Source organism: Penaeus monodon, chromosome 36, assembly GCF_015228065.2.
Source record: "Penaeus monodon isolate SGIC_2016 chromosome 36, NSTDA_Pmon_1, whole genome shotgun sequence".
NCBI classification, from domain to species: Eukaryota; Metazoa; Arthropoda; class Malacostraca; order Decapoda; family Penaeidae; genus Penaeus; species Penaeus monodon.
Genome location: NC_051421.1, coordinates 29684693 through 29706924, shown reverse-complemented (window position 1 = coordinate 29706924; position 22232 = coordinate 29684693). Strand labels below are relative to the sequence as shown.

Sequence of the window (22232 nt, the reverse complement as noted above, 5' to 3'; positions counted from 1 at the left end):
AAATGATTATAATAACTATAATGACGAAAAATAATAACAATAAGAATGAGAGAGAGAGAGAGAGAGAGAGAGAGAGAGAGAGAGAGAGAGAGAGAGAGAGAGAGAGAGAGAGAGAGAGAGAGAGGGGGGGGGGAGAGGGTTAATGGAAGCAGTGCATCAAATAGGTACCAGCAAGCCGGTCTACCTTGCCAAATTAGGATAACCCGTTCAGGCAAGATAACCAACGACAAGAGACACTTATATAATATCAAAATTTAAAACGGGGTGAAAAAAAGCACGCACACACACACACACACACACACACACACACACACACACACACACACACACACACACACACACACACACACAACACACACACACACACACACACACACACAATAGCGATTGGCGAGACGGCTACAAAGTTGCCTAAGTGTTGCAGGACGTGAGATCATTTTTCGGCGGTCCGGCTTATAAGGTCACTCTGGGCACCTTGCTCGCCGGTGACGTGTTGCATAATCCCTTGCAGCACGGGGCGGTGGAAGGCCGAGTAAAGGGAACACTGATTCCACAGATTTATAAGACTGTGAACGTGCATGCTGTACAGTGTATATTTGCCTCCCCCGCCCCCTATACACACCCACGCACAAACACAAACATACACATACACACATACATACATACAAACATACACACACACACACACACACACACACAAAAGCACGGATCTACAGCCACGAGCGCGCGACAGGCATTCAGGCAAGCAGACGCTCGCACGCAAGCAAGGCGGGCGAGTCGGGCAGGCAGGCAATGCAGGTCCAGCCGACGGTACCACCATGCATTATGCAGCGCTCGGTCGATGTCGTAAATGCTCGGCGTAAACACACTGCTCAGGGAGGGAGGGAGGGGGAGGGAGGGAGGGAGGGAGGGAGGAGGGGAGGGGAAGGGGGGGGGGAGGGAGGAAGGAGGAAGGAAGGGAAGGAAGGGGAAAGGGAAGGAGGGAGAGGAAAGGAGGAGGGGGAGGAGGAGGAGGAGGAGGAGGAGGAGGAGGGAGGGAGGGAGGGGGGGGGAAGGGAGGGAGGGAAGGGAGGGAGGGAGGGAGGGAGGGAGGGAGGGGGAGGGGGGGGGGAAAGGGAAGGGGGGGGGGAGGGGGGGGGGAGGGGGAGGAGGACGAGGACGGATGGGCGTGGGTGCAGATGTGTAGGAGTGTGTTTACGCTGGGCGGGGGGCGGCGTGGGTGCGGTGGGAGGCGTGATCGCGTGGAGATGCAAGCAGGTGAGCTCATGGAGGTGCGGGAGATGGGGGGGGGGGTATAGACGGAGTTTAAGAGATGCTTTTATCTCTCTCTATTCTGCTTGCTCATTCTTTTTCTTCTCTTTTCCTTCTTCCTTTCCTCTTCACCCCTCTCCTCCTCCTCCTCCTCCTCCTCCTCTCTACTCCCCCCCCCATCGTCTTTCTGCCTCTCCCCTCCCTTCCCCTTCTTTTCATACCTGTTTGAGCCCCCCCCCCCTCCCCGCCACTCACGCCCTTGAAGCTCTGGCGCTTATCTCTCGCGCGGCCGTCCTTCCTCCTTTCATCTCGAGGCACTCACATTTCGATTTCATCTCTATCTATGTATCTCTATCTCTATCTCTGTCTCTATCTCTATCTCTGTCTCTATCTCTATCTCTATCTATATCTCTCCCTCTCCCTCTCTCTCTTGGCAACGTCTTACTGTGACTGTCACTTATGCCAAGTCACCCATCCGTCTGTCATGTAGTCGTCATCTTTTCGCTTGTTCTCTCGGCTTCTCTCAGTTCGCCTCTCCTGACTCTTTCCCTCTCTATTTTTCTCATTTTCCTCTCTCTCTCTTCCTTCCTCTCCCCTGCCTCTCGCTTCTTTCTTCTTCCTCGACTCTCGCCCCTCGTCCCCTATCTCTCTCTCTCGCTCTCTCGCTCTCTCGCTCTCTCTCTCTCTCTCTCTCTCTCTCTCTTCTCTCTCTCTCTCTCTCCCCTCTAAACTTCTCTCTCTCTCTCTCTCTCCCTCTCGCTTCCCCCCGCTCTTCTCGCTCTCCTCGCTTCCCCTTCGTCTCTCGCTCTCTCGTCTCCTCTCGCTCTCTCGCTCCCCTGTCGCTCTCCTCGCTTTTCTCTCCCTTTTTTCCTTCTCCTTTTCCTTTCCCCCTTCTCCTTCTCCTCCCTTCTCCCTTCTCCTTCCCTTCTCTCTCCTTCTCCTTCTCCTTCTCCTTCTCCTTCTTCTCCTTCTCCTTCTCCCTCTCCCTCCTAATCCCCACTCGTGAAACCAACATTAATATCCGCTTCGTAAGGCATTCATAACAAGCGTGCGTCATTCGCTCCCTGATCTTAAAAAAGACTGTATGGAGCAGCAGAACGGTTGGCAGCCACGTTACTTGAAGCCTGCCAAGAGTAGCCGTTGCCATAGGGAGCCTGCGTATTGAGAATCGTGAACACGTTCTCATTTTTTATTTGATAGACCAGAGCACTGCAAAGATCGTTCCGTCTTTCCTTGTTTGATCTCGTGGTGATCTTGTCATGCATTTTATTCACCGTGTACCGATTCATTTATCCACCGAATTATTCATTTACTCTAAATACAAGTCCACTAAGTACCGTGACCAATATTCGGCGTACGTCCCTTTCTCAAGCCTCCAGTCTGGCCTTCATTATCGTTCTTGTTTCTTAATAGTTAACTTTTTTTTTCTAGAGATGTGTCCTCGTCTTCGTGGCCTCTGCTTTATCGCCTGGCTTCTTTCTTTTCTCCTTTCATGCGTCATCTTTCGTTTTTTTTCCCTTTGTTTCCCATTCCTCTCTTCCGTTTTTGTATTCCACAGGTGCATCCGTTTGGTCCCGCTATGCAGTACGCGTTGAGAAAGAGATGGAGATGGAGACAGAAAATACGATGCGATGCACGAAAGAAAGAAGTATGAGCAGCAGTGGACGTCTCTGCATTGCTGTTGCTCTTTCGCAGTTGTTGTTGTTGCTTTTGCTGTTCTTACGCCCTCTGTGTGGTGGCTTCCCCGCCTCCGAATCCGGTGACCGTGACTTTGCACACACATTCAGCGACGCTTCTCACGAGAAAATATTTGAATCCCAAAACACACCTGCATAAAAAAAGACACGTAAAAAAAAAAACGACAACGCCTATACAAACATAAAATACAAATAAACGAAAACTAAGTAAAAGGAGAAGATAAAAAAAAAGATACATCGTTCTTTAACCCGGCGGCTCAACGGCCCCTGCAAAGCGAAGCGCGAGGCCGTGCCGCCGCCAACACCTCCTGCCTCAGCACCGCCTTCAGGATTATGGCGACGAAAGCGAAATCGCGACCAGCGGCTGAGGGAAGCAATAACGACGCATATAAACAACGAATTGAAGTGCTGCAAATGGCAACAAAACTGCAAAACACAAACGGGTGGGAAACGAAAGCTAACAAAACCATAAGCGTCGCACTGATGGAACGCGCACGAAGCGACGAAAGGAAGTGAAAAGCAAATATGTAGGAAAAGAACTAACTCTTACTCTACCATGGCTCGTAACTTCCCAATATACCAAGGCAAACTTTCAATACCTCGAACATAATTTACAACTTATACATTGCCACACAGATCCTCTCTTAAGAAAAAATGCCCAGCGAAAGAAAAACCAAAAGAAGAGAAGGAGGAGGAGAAAGGAGAAGGGGAGAACCAGAAACTAGATCGCAGACGAATTGGGACGCGACCGCAAGACGCCCGATGCAACGAGCAACGATGAGGCAGAACAGGAGTTATTGTTCAGCAATCCCGCCAATACTGACCTGTGAGGGGCACACGAACTTGACCCTGAAAGCACGATTAAAGTCACAGTAAGCTCGAGCCTCGTGTTGCCAAGCTCACCACAAAGCCTCTCGAACGCTCGGGCAATTACGACACACAACACGGACGCATGCACACGCACGCAGCACGCACGCACGACACACAACACACACACACACACACACACACACACACACACACACACACACACACACACACACACGCCTGGAATAAATAGTGAAATGGAAACGGCCACCTATAACGAACGCCCCTCCGCAAATTCTACCGCAGCTGATAACGAAGACTAAGATAAGGAACTCATAAAGAAAGCCTCGACGATAAAACAGCTGATTCGCCTGAGAGAGAGAGAGAAAACAAATAATAATAGGCCTATCAAAAATACATTAAACCTACTCCAAGTCAATCCTACCCCATTTCCTCTAATAACACCCCCTCCCCTCGCCCATCCCCCACCCCCAAACTCAATTCCCAATCCACCCCATCCCCCCACTAAATCCCCTATCCCCACTCCCCCACCCCCACCCTCCCCCCTTCCCTCTGACCACATTGTATTATCAGCTGAGTCATCCTTCATTCCTTTATCCCTTACCCTTACACACACCAACCTCTTACATGATGGGTGGGCCTAGCAACTAGCGGCGGGGGACGGGGGTGGGTGGGTTGAAAGGTAGGTGGGTATGGGAGGGGGCGTGTGGGTACGGGAGGGGCTGTGTTTAAAGGTAGGGGTATGGGGGGCGTGTGGTACGGGGGAGGGGTGGGGGTTTAAGGCGTATAGGTATGGGAGGGGGCGTGTGGGTATGGGAGGGGGCGTGTGGGTATGGGAGGGGGCGTGTGGGTATGTGGAGGAGGCGTGAGTATGGGAGAAAGCGTATGGGTATAGGGTGGGAAGAGGCGTGTGGGTATGGGAGACGTGTGGGTATGGTAGGGGGCGTGTGGGTATGGGGGAGGTGGCGTGTGGGTATGGGGGAAGGGGCGTGTGGATATGGGTAAGAGAGAGAGGCGTGGAGTTCCCAGTGGGAGTGAGGGCACATGGGGGAATAAAAAGGGGGGGAAAAATATTGGGGGTCGGGAAACCCCGGGTAAAACCCCCTGCCCCCAACCCCCGATCCCAACCCAACCAAATCCCAAGACCCAGGGGTTTCACGGGGGAAACACCACACTCCCCAAACTTCCAAGGGAATTTTGAAAAAGTTTTCCGCCCCCCACCAAAAACAACCAACCACTTCCCCCGGGGCCCACCACACCAAACCCACCCAACCACAACCCCCACAAACCAACCCCACACCAAAAGCCCAAACCTTAACCCCTTCACACACATTAACACAAGAAAACTCCCTTTTTGCCCGTTTTTTTCCCACCGAACATAAAAAACAAAATCGCCTTTCTTAATAAGCTTAAAGGCCCCCTACCCAAATAAGCCCCTTTTACTCTCATCCTTCGCCTTCCGGGTTTTTAAAACGGGCTTTGTTACCAACCTTACTTTAGCTTGGGCCCCCGAAGTAACCTTGACTTAAATTACCCCCTCAACGCTAAACCTTTTTCCCTTGGGGGGGGGGCGGCGATTTCCGGGCCCAAAAATTCGGAAAAAAAAAAAAAAAAAAAACCCAGCAAAAAAACCCCCAAAAATTTTTAAACCCCCAATACCGAGAAAAAATTATTAATATTGAATAACCCCCCTTTTAAATTTCCCCTTTTTTGGGGTGGGCGGGGGGGGAATTGGGGGGGGTTGGGGGGGGTTACCCCCCCAAAACCTTTTCCCGAAACCAAACGGGATTTTCCGAATTACTTGGGGATCTCTGTTCCCTCGGGGGCCCAACCTGTAATTGGGTTTTAACCTCTCTTTTTGGTCTTCCTTTTTGGCCCCATTTTCCGTTTTTTTTCAAAAAGGGAAAAAGGGGGTTAAAAAATTTCTTTTTTTCGCCCCTTTTTTACCCTTAAATTTACCTGCAAAAGGGCCCGGATTTCAACCAAACCCGGGCTTTTTGCCGGGCTCCCTTTTCACCGAAGGAGACAGCAAAAAATCCTTTCCCCTGGCCACACCCAAAACCCCGGGAAAAAAGGAAGAGGGGGGGAAAAAAGGAAAGAAAAAGAAGAAAAGAAGAAAATTAAGGAATAGTAGAGAGGAAAGAACCCAAAAGAAACAAAAAGAAAGAAAAAAATTTAAAAAGATGGGGAGAAAAAGGGAAGAACAAAAGAGGGAGAAAGGAGGGAGGGGCGGAAAAAAAAGAAAGAAAAAAAAGAAAAAGGAAAAAAAAAAAAAAAAAAAAAGGAGGGTGGAGCAAGAAGAAATAGGGAAAACCAAAGAAAAAAAAAAATAAAAAAAAGAAAAAAAAAAAAAAAAAAAGAGAAACAAAGGGAGTTGTAAGAAATAAAGGTAAAAGAAAAAGAAAAGAAAAAGGAAGGGGAGAGAAAAAGATTAAGGGAGAAAAAGGGAAAAAGAAAAAAAACCCCACGGGAAAAAAGAAAAAAAAAAAAAAAAAAAGAAAAAAAAAAAAAAAAAAAAAAGAAAAAGAAAAATTATAAGAAAAAGAAAATTAAGAAAAAGCAAAAAAAAACAAAAAAATAAAGAGAAGAAGAAGAGGAGAGAGAAAAAAGAGAGGGTTTTAACATATAAAAAGGACGTTTTAAAAATTTTTAAAATAAAATATAATAATAAATAAAAAGAGAGGAGAGTTTTTATTTTTTAGGTGAGTTTTTTATTTTTATAGTAAAAATGAAAGAAGAAAGAAGAAAAGGAAAAAGTTAAAAAGAAACAAGAAAAAATAAGAAAAAAAAAAAAGAAAAAAGGGGGGAGTATATATTAGGATAGGTGGTTTTTAAATGAGGATAAAAAAAGGAAAGAAGGGAAAACAAATTTGGGGGGTAAAGGGAAAAAAAAAGGAATAAAGAAAAAAGAATAATTGAAAGAAAGAAAAAAAAACTTCAAAACCCAAAACATTGAATTTGTAAAAGGGAAATTGCTTATGGGGGGAAATATTTTTAAAGTTATAATAATTTACAAACTCCCCGGGGCCCCCGTTCTGAAAAAAAAAAAAACCCCCCCTCCCCACATTACCCTTCACCCCTCTTTTGACTTAAGGCACCAATGGCAAAAAGGCCAACCCAAAATTAAAGGAAAAGCAAACTTCCAAAACCGGGGCCCCCCACCACTATTTTGGGGTTCGTTTTGGGCCCTTTTTTTCCCCTCCCTCCAAATCCCCTTAAAAACACCCCCTTTTTCCTTTTAACCCTCCTTCTAATCCCTCCCGCCCCCCCCCTTTTTCCCCCCCACCGCTCCCCCTTTTCCCCCTTTTTTCCCCCAAAAATTTTCCTTTTCTTTCAAAAGGATAAAAAAAAATTTTAAACCCCAAAAGGGGAAACAAAACCCCACCTCTACCCTTTTCCCCCAGTCGCAGGAAAGGGGGGCCTTCCCCCTTATTCCCCCCGGCCCCCACCCCCCTCCTCCCCCCCCCCGGAACCCCCCCCATTTCGGACCTCCTTTTCCCGCTTCCTTTCGCATCCTTCCGGGGGGGGGGTTCTTTTAACCCAACTTTTTTTATTTTGTTGTATGTTTATTTATGTTTTCCTTTTTTGGGGCCCGGGTATCTAATTTTCTCTGTTTATTTTCTTCTTCCCCGGGGGCCCTTCGAAAGGTTGTTAATTAATTGAGTTTTTTCTTTTTCCCTTAAAACCCCTTCCCCCCTTCCCTCCCCCCCTTCCCCCGCCCTTCCTCCTGTCTCTCGAGTTGTCTTTCCCTCCCCCTTCCCCTTCCCCTCCTTTTTCCCCTCTTTTCCCCCCCCCCCCCTCCCTCCTTGCCCTTCCCGCCCCCAACCCATCCCCTCTGTTCCTTCCCCCTCCCCAAAAAGAAAAGCCCTTTTTTAAAAAACCCTCCGCATGAAACCCAAGCAAAACGGGCCCCCGTCTTCCCTGCCCCCGGCCCCTCGGCTGGCTTTTCCCCCCCTTTTCCCAGGGCCGCCTTTTTTCTTAAAAACCAAAACCCCCGGGCTGTCTTTTGGTCTATGTTTAAACCGGAAAAGGCTTCCATCTTTTTGCCTTCTTTTTTTCGCTCCTTTCTGCCCCATCCTTTCAAAATTTTTACCCCCCTTTCTGCTCCCGAAAAACCCCTTCCGGCCCTCCCCCTCCCCCCTCGCCGCATCGCACCTCCCCAAACCCCCCCCCCCCCCCCCCCCCCCCACCCCCCCCAACCCCCCGCCACACCCCCCCCCCAAAAATCCTTTCCGCCCCCCCCCCGGTTTTCCCTTCCCCTTAACAAACCCCCTTTTTTCCCCCTTCCCAAAGCTCCTTTCCTCATTTTCCCCTCTTACCCTTTTCCCCCTTCATTCCCACCCTCATCCCCAAACCCTTTTTCCCTTCTCCCTTTGGCTCTCAAATTTTTTTTTTCCTTTTTCCCTCTTCTCTCGGTTTCTCTCATCTCTCTCGTCCCCTCTTCTCTTCTTCTCTCCTTTCCCCCCCTCCCCTCCATCCCCCCCATCCTGGCTAAACCCTTTTTTTCCTCTCTCTTCCCCCTCCTGTCTTTTCCCTTCCCATTTTCCTCTCCCGGTTTGGAGCGCCCCCCCCCCCCAACCTATCCCCTTTGAGCCCTTTTTGGGGTTCGGTCCGGGCCTCCGCTCCCTATCGCTAACCCACGTGCACCAATTTCCTACCCCTTTCTTGCAACCTCCTTTTCTCCCTCCGGGGCCCCTTTGTCCCCTGTTTAAAATTCGCCTTCAAAAGGGTTAAAAATGTGGGGGTTTAGAATTTTTTGGGGGGGCCCGCCCCCCCTTCTGTTTTCTTTTTTAAATCTTTTAAATTAAAATTCGTTGCTCTTTCTTCCTTCCTTATTCTGTTTAACGGCGGCTGTTTTGTGGGGGTCTTCCCCCCAATTCCTCCCTTTGTTTCTGGGGGAAAAATTCTTTCCCCCGGGGCCTTTTCCTTCTACGTATTTCCCCTTGGCCTTTGCTCTTCTTTGGGTCTCACCCCTCCGGGTCGCCACGCGCCAAAAAACCCCCCACCAAGACCCCCCGGCCCCCCCCTTCCCAAACCCCCCCACCCCCCCCACCAACCCACCCACCTCCGCCCCCCCTCTCAGGCCCCTTTTCCCTCCCCCTCCCTCCCTTTTCCCCCAAAAACCTTCCTCCTCCTCCAAACGCACCAAAAACCGCTCGGGGCCTTCCTTTAAGCCCCAAAACCCCCTCCCGTCTACCACCCCCCCGCTTCTGGTTTTTCTCTCCCCTTCTGCCTTTTTTCCCCCTTTCCTTTCGTCTTCCCTCTTCCCTTTCCCTCCCCTTTCTCTTCCCTCTTCCCCTCATCCCTCTTTCCCCTCCCCTTTCTCCCTTTCTTCCTTTCCACCCCCGCCCTCCCCTTTTCCCTCTTTTCCCTCTTTTCTTTCCTCCTCCCCTTCCCCTCTAAACTTCTCCTTTTTTCCCTTTTTCCAAACCCTTCTCTTCTCCCCACTGGGTTCCCATGGAAACCTGGTTCCCCTTCCCCCGTAAATTTATTTCTCCGTCCCTCGCTTTTTCCCCTTCTCTCTCCCTCTCTCCTCTCGCCCCTCCCTCTTCCCCCTCTCCTCCGCTCTCGCTCTCCCTTCTGCCTCTTTGCCTCCTCTCCTCCCCCCTCCCCTCTCCCCGTTTTTCCCCTTCCTCTCGCCTCTCTTCTTTTATCGTCCCTTCTCCCTCTCTCTCCTCCTCCCTCTCTCAAACCTCTCTCTTTTCCTCTTTTGGGTCCCCTCTCTCTCTCTCTTTTCTTCCCCGGCCTTCCTCTCCTTTCCTCTCCCCAATCCCCCTCTTTTCTTTTCTTAACCCCCTTCCCCTCTCTCCTCTCTCTCTCTTTCCCCTCTCCCCCTCTCTCCCCTCCCCCCCCCTTTTTTCTCTCGTCCCTCCCCTCTTTCCTCCCCTCCCTTTCCCTCTCTTCTCTCGTTTCTCTCTCCATTTTCCCCCCTCCCCTTCCCTCTCTCTTCTTTTCCCCCTCTCTCTTTTCCCCCTCTCTCTCTCTCCCCCCCCCTCCCCTTTCCCTCTCTCCCCCCTTTCTCTCCCCCCTTTTCATCCCCCCTCTCTCTCTCTCCCTCTCTCCCCTCTCCTCTCCCCTCCCCCCTCCTTCTTTTCTTTTTCCCTCTCCCCTCTCTCTCCCTCCCCTCCTTTTTCTCTTTTTCTCGTCCCCCCTTTTCCCCTCTCTCCCTTTTCTCTCTCTCTCCTTTTTCTCTTCCTCCTTTTCCTCTCTCTCCCCTTTTTTCCCCCTTTCTATCTTTCCTTTTCTCTCTCTCTCCTTTTCGTTTTTCTCCTCTCTTTTTCTCCCCTCCCCTTCTCTTTTTCTCCCTTTTCCCTTTTCGTCCTCCCCCTCTCCCTTTTCCCCCTCCACTTTCCCCCCATTTTCCCCCCTCCCCTCTCCAAATTTCCCCCTCCCCCCCCCTTTTTCTCTCTCTCCCCTTTTTCCTCTCTCCCCTTGAATCCCTCTCTCCCTTTTCCCCTCTCTCTTTTCCTTTTCCCCCCTTTTTCTCCTCTCCCCCCTCTCTCTCCCCTCCCCCCGCTCTCTCTTCTCTCCTCTCCCCCCCTCTCTCTCTCCTCTCCCCCCCCTCTCTTTTCTCCCCCTTTCCCCCCCTTCCCTCCCCCCCTTTTCTCTCTTTTCCCCCCCCCCCCCTCTCTCCTTTTTCCCCCTCCCCCCCCTCTTCTCTCTCCTCTCAAGGGTCTTTTTCCCCCCCCTCTTCTCTCCCCCCCCCCCTCCCCTCTCTCCTCTCCCCCCCTTCTATCTCTTTTCCTCCCCCTCCCCCCTCTCTCTCTCTCTCTCCTCTCCCCCCCCTCTCTCTCTCTCTCTCTCCCCCCCCTCCTCTCCCCTCCTCTCCCCCCCCTCCCCTTTTCTTTTTCTCCCTCTCCCCCTTCTCCCCTCTCTCTCTTCTCCCCTTCCCCCCTTCTCTCCCCTTCTCTCTCTTCCCCCCTCTCTCTCCCCTTCTCCTCTCCCCCCTCTCCTTTTCCCTCTCTTTCCCCTCTCCCTCCTCTCCTCTCTTCCCTTCCCCCCTTCTTCCCCTGCTTCTTTTACCCCTTTTTCTTTTCCCTCCCCCCTTTTTCTCCCCCCCCTCTTTTTCTCTCTCCTCCCCTTTCCCCCCCCTATCCTCTCTTTTCTCCCCCCCTCTCTTTCTCTCTTCCTCTCCCCCCCCTCTCTCTCTCTTTTCTCTCTCTCCCCTCGTTTTTCCCTCTCTTTCTTTCCTTTCTCCTCCTCGCTTCCCCTTCTTTCTCTCCTCTCTCCTTTCCACGGCTCTCTCTCCCCCTTTCCTTTTTTCTCCTTTTCTCTCATTTTCTCCCTCTTTTCTCACTCTTTCTCCTCTCTGTTTCCCTCTCTCTTCTCTCCCCCTTGGGTTTTTCTCTCTCCCCTCTCTGTTTTTTCCCCCTCTCTCTTTTCTCTTCTTTCTTCCCTTTTCTTTCCCTCTCTTCTCTCCTCCTTTTTCCTCTCTCTCCTCCTCCCCTTCCTCTCCTCTCTCTCTCTCTTTTTAAAACTCTCTCCCCAAAAAAAAATTTCTCTCTTCCTCTCTTTTCTCTCCCCTTCTCGTTTCTCTCCCCTCTGTTTTTCCTCTCTCCCTCCCCTTTGTTTCTCTCTCCTTCTCTGTTTCTTTTTCTCCTCACTCTCTTTTTCCTCTCCTTTTTCATCTCTGTTTCTCTTCACTCCTCTTTTTTTTCTCTCACTCCCCGGTTTTCCCCCTTCAATCTCCTTTTTCTCTTTTCCCCGCCTCTCAATCTCGGGGTTTCTCTCTTCCCTCTTTTTTTTCCCCATTCTCTTTTCTCTCCCCAACTTCTCTTTTCCCCTCTCTCATCTCGTTTCTCTTCACACTCTCTTTTTTTTCTTTTCCCCCTCTCTGTTTTTTTTTTCCATTTTTCTGTTTCTCCTCCCCCTCTCTTTTCTCCATTCTTTCCCCTGTTTTCCGCCTTTTTCTCTCTCTGGTTCCTCCTCCCCCCTTTTTGGGTTTTCTCTTTTCCCGTTCTTTTTTTCTCTTCCATCTCTTTTTCTCTCTCACTTTTGTTTCTCTCTCATTTTCCCCTGTTCTTCTTCCCTTAAATTTTCTCTTTTCCCCCTTTTCCTCTCTTTTCCTCTCTCATTCTTGTTCTCTCCCCTTTTTCTCTTTTTTTTCCCCTCTTCCTCCTGTTTCCTCTCATCTCTTTTTCTCTCTCCCTCTTTTTTCCCCTCCTCTCGGTTTTCTCTTTTTCCTCTCTTTTCTCTCCCCGTCTCTGTTTTTCTCCCAAAACCCTCTTTTTCTCTCCCCACTCTCTTTTTGCTCTCATCTCTTTTCTTTTCCCCCTCTGTTGCTTTTTTCTCCTTTTCTGTTTCTTCCTCCTCTCTTTTCTCTCCCCCTCTCTGTTTCCCTCTCCTCGCTTGTTTTCCTCACTTTCTGTTTCCCCTTTTCATCCTCTCTTTCTCTTTTTCCCCTCTCTGTTTCTCTTTCCTCTCTGTTTCTCTCCCCCCTCCCCGGGTTTCTCTCCCCTTCTGTTTCTCTTCCTCTCTTTTCTGGTTTCTCTGGGTTCTCCCCTTTTTTTTCTCTTCTTCTTTTCTCCCCTTTTTCTTTTTCTCCCCTTTCCGGGTCTGCTTTTCCCCTCTCATCTCTTTTCCCCTTCTCTCTCTTTTCCCTTTTTCCCTTTTCCCAAAACCGGCGAAAACACCGCAATTCCAATGAGTAACGGAGGGGGGGGAAGGATTAAAAGAGAAAGAGGAAGAAAAATAAAAGGGAAAGGGATGAAGAAGGAGAGGGAACGACAGAAAATGAGAGGAGAGAGAGAGGAAAAAAAAGGGAAAAGGGAAAAGAAGGTGAAGGAAAACGGGCAAAGCAAGGGAAACGGAGGAAGGGAAAGGAAAATGAACCGGGAGAACGCAGGGGGGGCCGAGGGAAAAGGGGAAGGGGGGCGGGGGCCAGGGGAAGACGAAAAAAAAATTGAATAGCGACTTAAAAAAGGAGGGGGGGGGTTTTCTATTCCTGGAAACCCCGGCCACACAAACCCCCTCACCCCAGGGCAGGGGCACGCACAAACGCACTCTACAAAGGGGCACCCTCCCACAGGGGGCCTTGCAACAAAAAAAGAAAGGCAGTACCTTTAAAAAAAGGGGGACCTTTTTTGGAAAACGCACCGGGTTTGGGCTCTCGGAAGTCACCCCCCCCCCCCCCTCCCCCCCCTCCTACCCTCACCCCCGCCCTCGCATGCACGCCACACGAAAACCCACACAGGCACTCAAAAGCGCGTGAGCATGCTTTAAAAACATGCATACAACACACACACAACAACACACACCAACACACACACACACAACACCCCAACCCACCCACACACACACACACCCCAAAAGAAACAAACAGGGAACCAAAACACACACACAATTACCCGCCCCACACACACCACAAACAAAGGGGCACACACACAACCCACACACACCCCACAACACAACCAAAACCCCACACACACAAAAACCACACCACACAACACAACCACTACACCACACACCAGGGCAAGTAGGGAGGGAAAAACCCCACAGCAAACCCCAAAGGGCACACGGTTTTTCTACAGATGAATCAATCCCAAATCCCCCCGACCTTGAAATAAGTCTTTCCTCGTTTCAGCTCCCCTTTAGCCCTGGGCCTTGTTCCCGCTTTTTCGTTCGCCCCAATTCCCCTTCCCTTCTTTCCTTTTCTCTTTTCCCCTCCGCATTTCCCCTCTTCGTGCACTTCCTTTCTCTTCAAATTTCTTCCGTTCCCTTCCCCCGCCTCCTTCGGGCCTTTAAGCATCGCCCTCTTTCCCCCGCTTCTTCTCCCCTTTAAATTTTTGGTCCCTTTCTTCCCCAAACCGAGTCACAAACCGTTCCTTCCCGCTCCCCAAACCCCCGGGCGCGCGCACACCACGGGGCTTCCCAGGGGCCCAAAACGCAAAATTTCACACATCACGTTGTCGCGCCACACGCATTCCACAGTCTAAATCAAAACACCACATCTCACACCCACACACACCCACACACCCCCACACACAACCACACACCCCCACACACCCCACACCCCAATCCACACACACACACGTTCTCTCTCTCTCTTTTCCTTTTTCATTTTTCCCCCAAATTCTCTCCTTTTCCCTCTCTCTCCTTTCTCTCCTCCCTTTCCTCTTTTCCCTTTTCTCGGGGGTCCCCTTTCTCCCCTCTCTCTTTCTTCCCTTGTCTTCATTTCTTTTTCTAATTTTCTCTCACTACCGGGGCCATCGTCGCTTTCGATACGGGTGCCAAACGTCAGGGGGCCCGGGCCCCTTTAAACGGGGCCACTGCCCAACCAAAAGGTAAAGAACGGCAAAAGGGAACGAACCATCCCCGGGCTTTCGGGAAAGGGGTTATTGCCAGGTCCTTTCCACGGGATAACGCGATAAACCCGATAAAACACTCCAATTTTTGGATACACAGAAAAACGATCACGCTCCTACACCCCCCACACAAAAACCCACACACACGCCACCACACACACACACACCCCCCAAAACACAAAACCACACACACACACCACAAAACACACACACACACCCCCACACACAGCAAAACCACACAGCCCCAACCAAAACCAAACCAAAACAAAACACATACGAAAACACTAACACCAACAAAAACCCCCCCCATACACAACACGCACACCAACCCCACCGACCCCCCCCCGGGGGGCAAAAAGCACCACCCACACCACCCAACAGGCAAACACCAAAAGGGGCACACCAAACAAAACCCAGGGCACCACACAACACACCCCTTCCCCAAAGAGCGAAAGAACAAAGCCCTTCAAGAACACGCAAACCCGAAACCCCTTTCCCTCTGGGGAAAGCGGGGCCCCTTTTGTCCAGCCTTATCCAATAAATTGATCCCTTTCCCCCCTCCCTCTCCTAAACCCCCTTCCCTTTTTTTTCCCCTCCACCCATTCCCCTCCTTTCTTTTTCCCCCCTTTCTGTCCATCCCCTTATTCTTTTTCCTTTCCCTTTTCCCCCTTTTTCCCTCCCCCCTTTCCCCTTTTCCCCCCTTTCCTTTTGTTTCCCCTTAATTTTCCCCTGGGTTCCCTCTTTCCAAGCCCCTCTCCCCCCCCCCTTCCTTTCTTTCCCCCTTCCCCCAAAACCCCCACCGCCCTCTTTTCCCCAAGTCCCTCCTTTTTTCCATCCCCTTTTCCCCCTTTTTCTTTTCCTTCCTCCTTTTCCCTTCCCCTCACCCCCCCCCCCCCCAGGGTTTCCTTTAAGACAAAACCAAAACCCAACGCCCTGGCGGGCCCAAAAAGGCCCCAGGAACTACGAGCAATCGCGTGCGGGGGCAACACGGGCAGCTACTATTTTACTTTGGCAGCTCAACTGCCCCTTGTTTTGTGGGCCGGGCTTCGCCTTTTAACTTTGGGGGCCCCCGGCGGGCCAGCCTTTTTGGGGGCCTGCCTGCTTGCTTGTCGGTCTTTTCCGTTTGTTTTATTTACTTGCTTTTTTTGCCTTTTGACTTTTCTATGAATGTTTTTTTTTTTCCCTGTGACTTTTTTGTAACGGGTTCTGTGACTGTCTATGGTCTTTTTTTTTTTGTTTTGGCCTGCCTGCCCTGCCTTCCGGGCCTGCCGGGCCTGCCGGGCCCGGGGCCGGGGCCTTCCTGCCCTCCCTTTTGGCCGGGCCGCCTGCCGGGGCCTGCCCCCGGGGGCCTGCCCCTGCCGGGTGTGCCGGGCCTGCCTGCCCTGCCGGGCCTGCCTGCCTGCTGGCCGGGCCGTCCCTCCTTTTGGAAACGCATCCAAAAATCCTGCACCCAAATTTCAAGTTTAAGAAAACGTGCAGGGCCCCAGGGGGAGGGGGGGGAGGGGGGGGGGGGGGGGCGAAAAGGTTTAAATTTTAGCCCTGTGATTGGGTGCATGATTTTTGATCGATTACGGGGCCGTCCAATGTATGGCGGACGCTTTTGTCATGGCAACTGAGGGGGCGGGGAACAGCTTTTGGGCAAAAAAAGAACCCAAGGGGAACGGCTCCCTTTTTCGCTTTTCCCCTCTCCTTTTTTTCCCGGGCTTCCCTGCCTTTTTGCTTTCCCTCCCTTTCCCTTCCCTCCCCTGCCTGCTTCCTTGGCCTGCCTGCCTCCCTTGTTTTCCTATCCCCTTGTGCATATTTTTTTTTTTTCTTTGGTTAGGCTGCCTTTTTCGGGGGAAATATAGCAAAAAAGTTCCTTGGGTTAAAATCGAGTAGTTTTTTTTCGGGGGCCCCTTTTTTCCTTCGCTGTTTTCTATACATGGAAAAGGAACCAAAAGAGAGAAAAGAGAGAAAAGAGGAGAGAGAGAAAAGGAAGAGGAGAGAGAGAGGGGAGAGAGGGAGAGAAGGGGAGAGAGAGAAGAGAGGGGGGGGGGAGGGGGGGAGGGGGGGGTTTAGGGAAAAGGGGGGAAAAGGGAAAAGGAGAGGGAAGAGGGAAAGAGGGGGAGAAAGAGTAATAAGAATTAGAAGAGAGAGAGGGAGAAAAGGGGAGAGTTTTAAAAGAAAAAGAGGAGGGGGAGAGAGAGAGAGAAAAGAAGAGAGAGAAAAAGAGAGAGAAAGAGAGAGAGGGGAAGAGTGGGAGAGAGAGAGGGGGAGGGGGAGGGGGAGAGAAGGGGGAAGGGAGGGGGAAAAACGGGGAAGGGGAAGGGGGAGGGGGAGAAGGGAGAAAAAATAGAGGAGAGAGGGGAGAGCCCGAGAGAAAAGAGGGGAGAGAGAGAAGAGAGGGGAAAATAGAGAGAGAAGAAAAAAGGAGAGGAGAGAGGGGGAGAGAGTTTTTCAACAAACAGTCACAAGAGAAAGAAAAATTTTCAAAGGGAAAAGGGGCCCCCTCCCTCGCTTTTCGTGAACACCCCTTTCCCCTTCCCCCCCTTTTTCCTCCCCCTAAACCCCCCCTCACCCTTTCCTATGGGGACATCGTTTTATCCCCTTTTAAATTGTCTGGCACTTTTGGCCCTTTCCCTCCTCCCCCTTTCCCCTTGCCCCCTCCCCATCCCCCCCCCCCCTTTCAACGCCGCATTTCTCGCTCTCGGCCTTATTTTCAGGGCCTCCTCTCACCCCCCTTTGCTTTTTTTCGCTCCCAAACCCGGCCAAACCTCCCTCTTTATCTCCGTCTCTCTCCTTTCTCCCCCCCGTGTCCCTTTTCCGTTCGCTTTTTTCTTTTCCAGTTGAAAATTTTCCGTTTTTTTTGGAAATTGGGGTTTAATGGAGAAAATTGCTGTGTGGGGGCGTGTGGTGTGTGGTGTGTGTTTTGTGGGGTTGTGTGTGTGTGTTGTTGTGTGTGTTGTGTGTGTTGTGGGGTTTTGTGTGTGTGTGTGTGTGTGTGTGGGGTTGTTTTGTTGGGGTTGGGGTGTGCGTTTTGGTGGTTTTGGGGTGTTGGGCGTGTGCGTTTTGCGTGGGGTGTGCGTGTGCGTGTGTCACTGTCTTTTAAATTTCCTTTTTCCCATTTCCTTTGCTCTCCCTTTTTCCCCTTTATTTTTCCCCGCCCTTCTTTTTCCCCCTTTTTTTGCCCTACTCTACCCCCCCCCCCCCTTTTTTTTTTCCCCCCCTTTTCCCGGGGCCCCCTTAAATCCTTTTTTTCCCTTTTTTTCCCTCCCCAATTTTTACCCTTTCCCTCCCCCCAAATTTCCCCCCTTTTCCAAACCTCCCCCCTCCATTTTCCCTCCCAATTTTTTCCTTTCCTTCCTCTCCCCATTTTCTCTCCATTTTCCCCTACGGGTCCCCCCTTTCCCCTCTTAATTTCCCCTTTTCCCCCTTCTTCCTTTTTCCCCCCAAACGACCCCCCTTCATCCACCCTCCCCCTTTCCCTTCCCCCCCCTTTTCCCCTTCCCCTTTCCCCTTTTCTCCCATTCCCCCCTTTCCCCTTTTCCTTTTCCCCTTCCCCCACCCCCCTTTTTCTCCATTTCTCCTTTTTTTTCCCCTTTCCCCCCCTTCCCTTTCCTTTTCCCCCTTCTCCCCCCCCTTTCCATCCCCCCCCGCCCCCTTCTCCCCCTCCCCAAAGGGAGGGCCCCCACCAAAACCCTTAAACAGGGATAAACACTCGGGTGTGAGTCCCCTTAAAAGGGGGGCAGACAAATCAGCTTACCCGTGAAAAAGTGAGAGTGTTTAAATTCAGATAAGATAAAAAAATCATGCAGAAAAGATAACGGAAGTAATGGGGCAACGGTACAGAAGTTTTGGGCACAAAAATAAATCCTGTCGGCTGTCTCTCAAAGGGTCTTTTGGTGGGGTACGGGTTTTGGCGTGGGATAACCAAAACGAAAAGGATAATTAAGAATTAAAAAAAAAAAGACGGGAAAAAAGGGTTTTACTCCAACAACTCCCCCCCCCCCCGCCCCCCCACTTCCTCACCCTTTTCCCCTTTTACCCCCCCCCCCCCCCACCGCCTCTCTCTCTCTCTCTGTTTCTCTCTCACTCTCTTTCCTCTCACTCTCTTTTCTCTTCTCTCGTTTCTCTCTCACTCTTTTTCTCTCTCACTCTTTTTTTCTCTCTCACTTTTTTCTCTCTCACTCTTTCTCTCTCACTCTCTGTTTCTCTCTCCTTTCACTCTCTGTTTCTCTCTCACTCTCTGTTTCTCTCTCACTCTCTGTTTCTCTCTCACTCTCTGTTTCTCTCTTCCTCTCTCTCTCTTCTCTCTCCTCTCTCTCTCCTCTCTCGTTTCTTCTCTCCTCTCTGTTTCTCTCTCTTCTCTGCTCTCTCTCTCTCTTCTCTCTCTCTCTCTCTTTCTCTCTCCTCTCTTCTTCTCTCTCACTCTCTCTTCTCTCTCTCTCTCTGCTTTCTCTCTCTCTCTCTGCTTTCTCTCTCTCTCTCTCTCTCTCTCTCTCTCTCTCTCTCTCTCTCTTTCTCTCTCTCTCTCTCTCTCTCTCTCTCTCTCTCTCTCTCTCTCTCTTCGTTTTCTCTTCGCACCGGCGACAACACCGCAATTCCAATGAGTAACGGAGCGGGGAAGGATTAAAGAGAGAAAGAGGAAGAAGAAATAGAAGAAGGGAATGAGAGAAGGAGAGGGAACGACAGAAATGAGAGGAGAGAGAGATGAGAAAAAAGGGAAAAAGGGAAAGAAGGATGAAGGAGACAGCGAAGCAAGGGAAACGGAGGAAGGGAGAAGGAAAATGAAGCCAGAGAACGCAGGGAGCGACGGAAGGAAGGGGCGTGGCAGAGAAAGACAGAAAAAAAAATTGAATAGCGACTTAATAAAGGAGGCGGGCTTCTATTCCTGGAAACCCCGCCACACAAACCCTCCTCACTCACGCATGCACGCACAAACGCACTCTACAAAGCGCACCCTCCCACACGCCTTGCAACGAACAAAGAAAGGCAGTACCTCATAAAAAGACCTGTTGCACGCCGGGATTGCTCGTCGGAGAGTCACCCCCCTCCCTCTCCCCTCTCCTACTCTCTCACCCCCGTCTCGCATGCACGCACACACGCACACACACAGGCACTCGAAAGCGCGTGAGCATGCGTTAACATGCACACACACACACACACACACACACACACACACACACACACACACACACACACACACGCACACACACGCACACACACGCACACACACACGCACACACACACGCACACACACACACGCACACGCACACACACAGGCAGAGTAGGGACGCACACCCACACAGCTAACCCAAGCACACGGTGTATCTACAGATGAATCAATACCAAATCGCCCCGACCTTGAAATAAGTCGTTCCTCGTTTCAGCTCTCCTAGTCCTCGCCTTCGTCCGCTTTTTCGTCGTCAATTCCTTCTTCGTCCTTTCTCTTTTCCCTCCGCATTTCCCTCTTCGTGCACTTCCTTTCTCTTCTAATTCTTCCGTTCCCTTCCCCGCCTCCTTCTGGCCTACAGCATCGCCCGTCTTTCTCGCTCTCTTCTCTCCGTTTAAAGTTTATGTGACCATCTTCCGCCAAACCGAGTCACTACCGATTCCTTCCCGCTCCCAACCACCGCGCGCGCACACGCACGCGCACACGCACACGCATACAGTCACACAGTCACGTTGTCGCGCACACACGCAGTCACACAGTCTCAGTCACACACACACACACACACACACACACACACACACACACACACACACACACACACACACACACACACACACACACACACACACACACACACACACACGTTCTCTCTCTCTCTCTCTCTCTCTCTCTCTCTCTCTCTCTCTCTCTCTCTCTCTCTCTCTCTCTCTCTCTCTCTCTCTCTCTCTCTCTCTCTCTCTCTATGTCTTCATTTTCTATCTAATCTCTCTCACTACCGCCATCGTCGCTTTCGATACGAGTGCCACGTCAGTGCCCTGACCCTCATCAGGCCACTGCCCAACCACAAGGTCAAGAACGGCACAAGGGAACGAACCATAACCGCTTCTGGAACGGGTATTGCCAGGTCACTCCACAGATAACGCGATAACAGATAAAACACTCCAAATTTTGATACACAGACAAACGATCACGCTCCTACACACACACACACACACACACACACACACACACACACACACACACACACACACACACACACACACACACCACACACACACACACACACACACACACACACACACACACACCACACACACACGCACACACACACACACACGCACACACACACGCAATTCCCCAAAGAGCGAAAGACAAACACGTCACTTCACAGAACACGCGACCCGAAACACCTCCCTCTGTGGAAGCGGGTCCTTGTCCAGCGCTTATCCAATCAATGATCCCTTTCCCCCTCCCTCTCCTCAACCCTTCCCTTTTCCCCTCTACCCATTCCCCTCCTTCATTTTCCCCCTTCTGTCCATTCCCTTATTCTTATCCATCCCTCTTCCCACTTTTCTCTCCTCCCTTTCCCTGTATCCCCAATCCCCTCGTTCCTCTTTCCAAGCCCCTCTCCCCCTCTCCTTCCTTCCTCCTTCCCCATACCCCCTCGTTCCTCTCCCCAAGTCCCTCCTTCTTCCTATCTCCTTCCCCTTTCTCTCCTTCCTCCTTTTCCCTTCCCCTCATCCCCCCCCTCCACGTCCTTTTAAGACAAACACAACAACGTCTGGCTGACTCAAAGGACCAGGAACTACGAGCAATCGCGTGCGTGCAACACTGCAGCTACTACTACATTGCAGCTCAACTGCCCATTGATGTCGCCTGCTTCGCCATAACTTTGCGCGTCCGTCTGCCAGCCTGTCTGCCTGCCTGCTTGCTTGCTCGTCTGTCGTCTGTCTGACTACTTGCTTATTTGCCTGTGACTGTCTATGAATGTCTTTTTTGTCTGTGACTGTTTGTAACTGTCTGTGACTGTCTATGAATGTCTTTTTTTTGTCTGTGACTGCCTGCCTGCCTGCCTGCCTTCCTGCCTGCCTGCCTGCCTGCCTGCCTGTGTGCCTGTGTGCCTGCCTGCCTGCCTGCCTGCCTGCCTGCCTGCCTGCCTGCCTGCCTGCCTGCCTGCCTGCCTGCCTGCCTGCCTGCCTGCCTGCCTGCCTGCCTGCCTGCCTGCCTGCCTGCCTGCCCGCCTGCCTGCCTGCCTGCCTGCCTGGACGCATCCATCCATGCATCCAATCAAGTTTAAAGAAAACGTGCAGGGCGCCAGGGGGAGAGGGGGAGAGGGGGAGGGGGGCAGAAAGGTTAATTAGTCCATGTGATTCGTGCATGATCTGATCGATTACGCGGCCGTCCAGATGTATGGACGGACGCGTTGTCATGGCAACTGATGGCGCGGGACAGCATTGCAAAGAAAGAAGCAAGGGAGACGGCTGCCTTTCGCTTTCCCTCTCCTTGTTTCGGCTTGCCTGCCTGCCTGCTTGCCTGCCTGCTTGCCTGCCTGCCTGCTTGCCTGCCTGCCTGCCTACTTGTTTGTCCTATCTCCCTTGGTGCATATGTTTTTTTTTCTTTCGTTAGGCTGCCTCTTCAGGGGAATATAGCGAAAAGTTCTTCGGTAAAGTCGAGTAGATTTTTCTGTCCTCTTTCCTTCGCTGTTTTCTATACAATGGCAAAGGAGACCGAAAGAGAGAGAGAGAGAGAGAGAGAGAGGAGAGAGAGAGAGAGAGAGAGAGAGAGAGAGAGAGAGAGAGAGAGAGAGAGAGAGAGAGAGAGAGAGAGAGAGAGAGGAGAGAGAGGGAGAGAGAGGGAGAGGGAGAGGGAGAGGGAGAGGGAGAGAGAGAGAGGAGAGAGAGAGAGAGAGAGAGAGAGAGAGAGAGAGAGAGAGAGAGAGATCAACAAACAGTCACAGAGAGAAAGAGAATTCTAAATGGAAAGCACCTCCCTCGCAATCGTGAACACTCTTCCCCTTCCCCCCCTCTTCCTCCCCCCTCACCCCCCCTCACCCATCCTATGCCGACATCGTTTTATCTCCTTTAATTGTCTGGCACTCTGGCCTCCCTCCTCCCCTTGCCCCTTGCCCCCTCCCCATCCCTCCCCCCCCTTTCAACGCCGCATTGTCTCGCTCTCGGCCTTATTTTCTTGCCTCCTCTCATCCCCTTGCTTTATCGCTGC

The 22232-nt window shown here is 51.2% G+C and overlaps 1 protein-coding gene across 1 annotated transcript in view; it reads right to left on the bottom strand.

The window, feature by feature from the left end:
• Nucleotides 1–2321: 2321 nt before the first annotated feature.
• LOC119595621 (RNA-binding protein 25-like) overlaps nt 2322–22232 on the bottom strand; it is a 23766-nt gene continuing 3855 nt past the window's right edge. Inside the window, exons 4-6 of the mRNA XM_037944731.1 lie at nt 3773–3797; nt 3493–3537; nt 2322–2405 (exon numbers count right to left, since the gene is read on the bottom strand). Coding sequence (XP_037800659.1) covers nt 2322–2405; nt 3493–3537; nt 3773–3797 — 154 coding nt within the window. The remainder of the gene's footprint in view (nt 2406–3492; nt 3538–3772; nt 3798–22232) is intronic.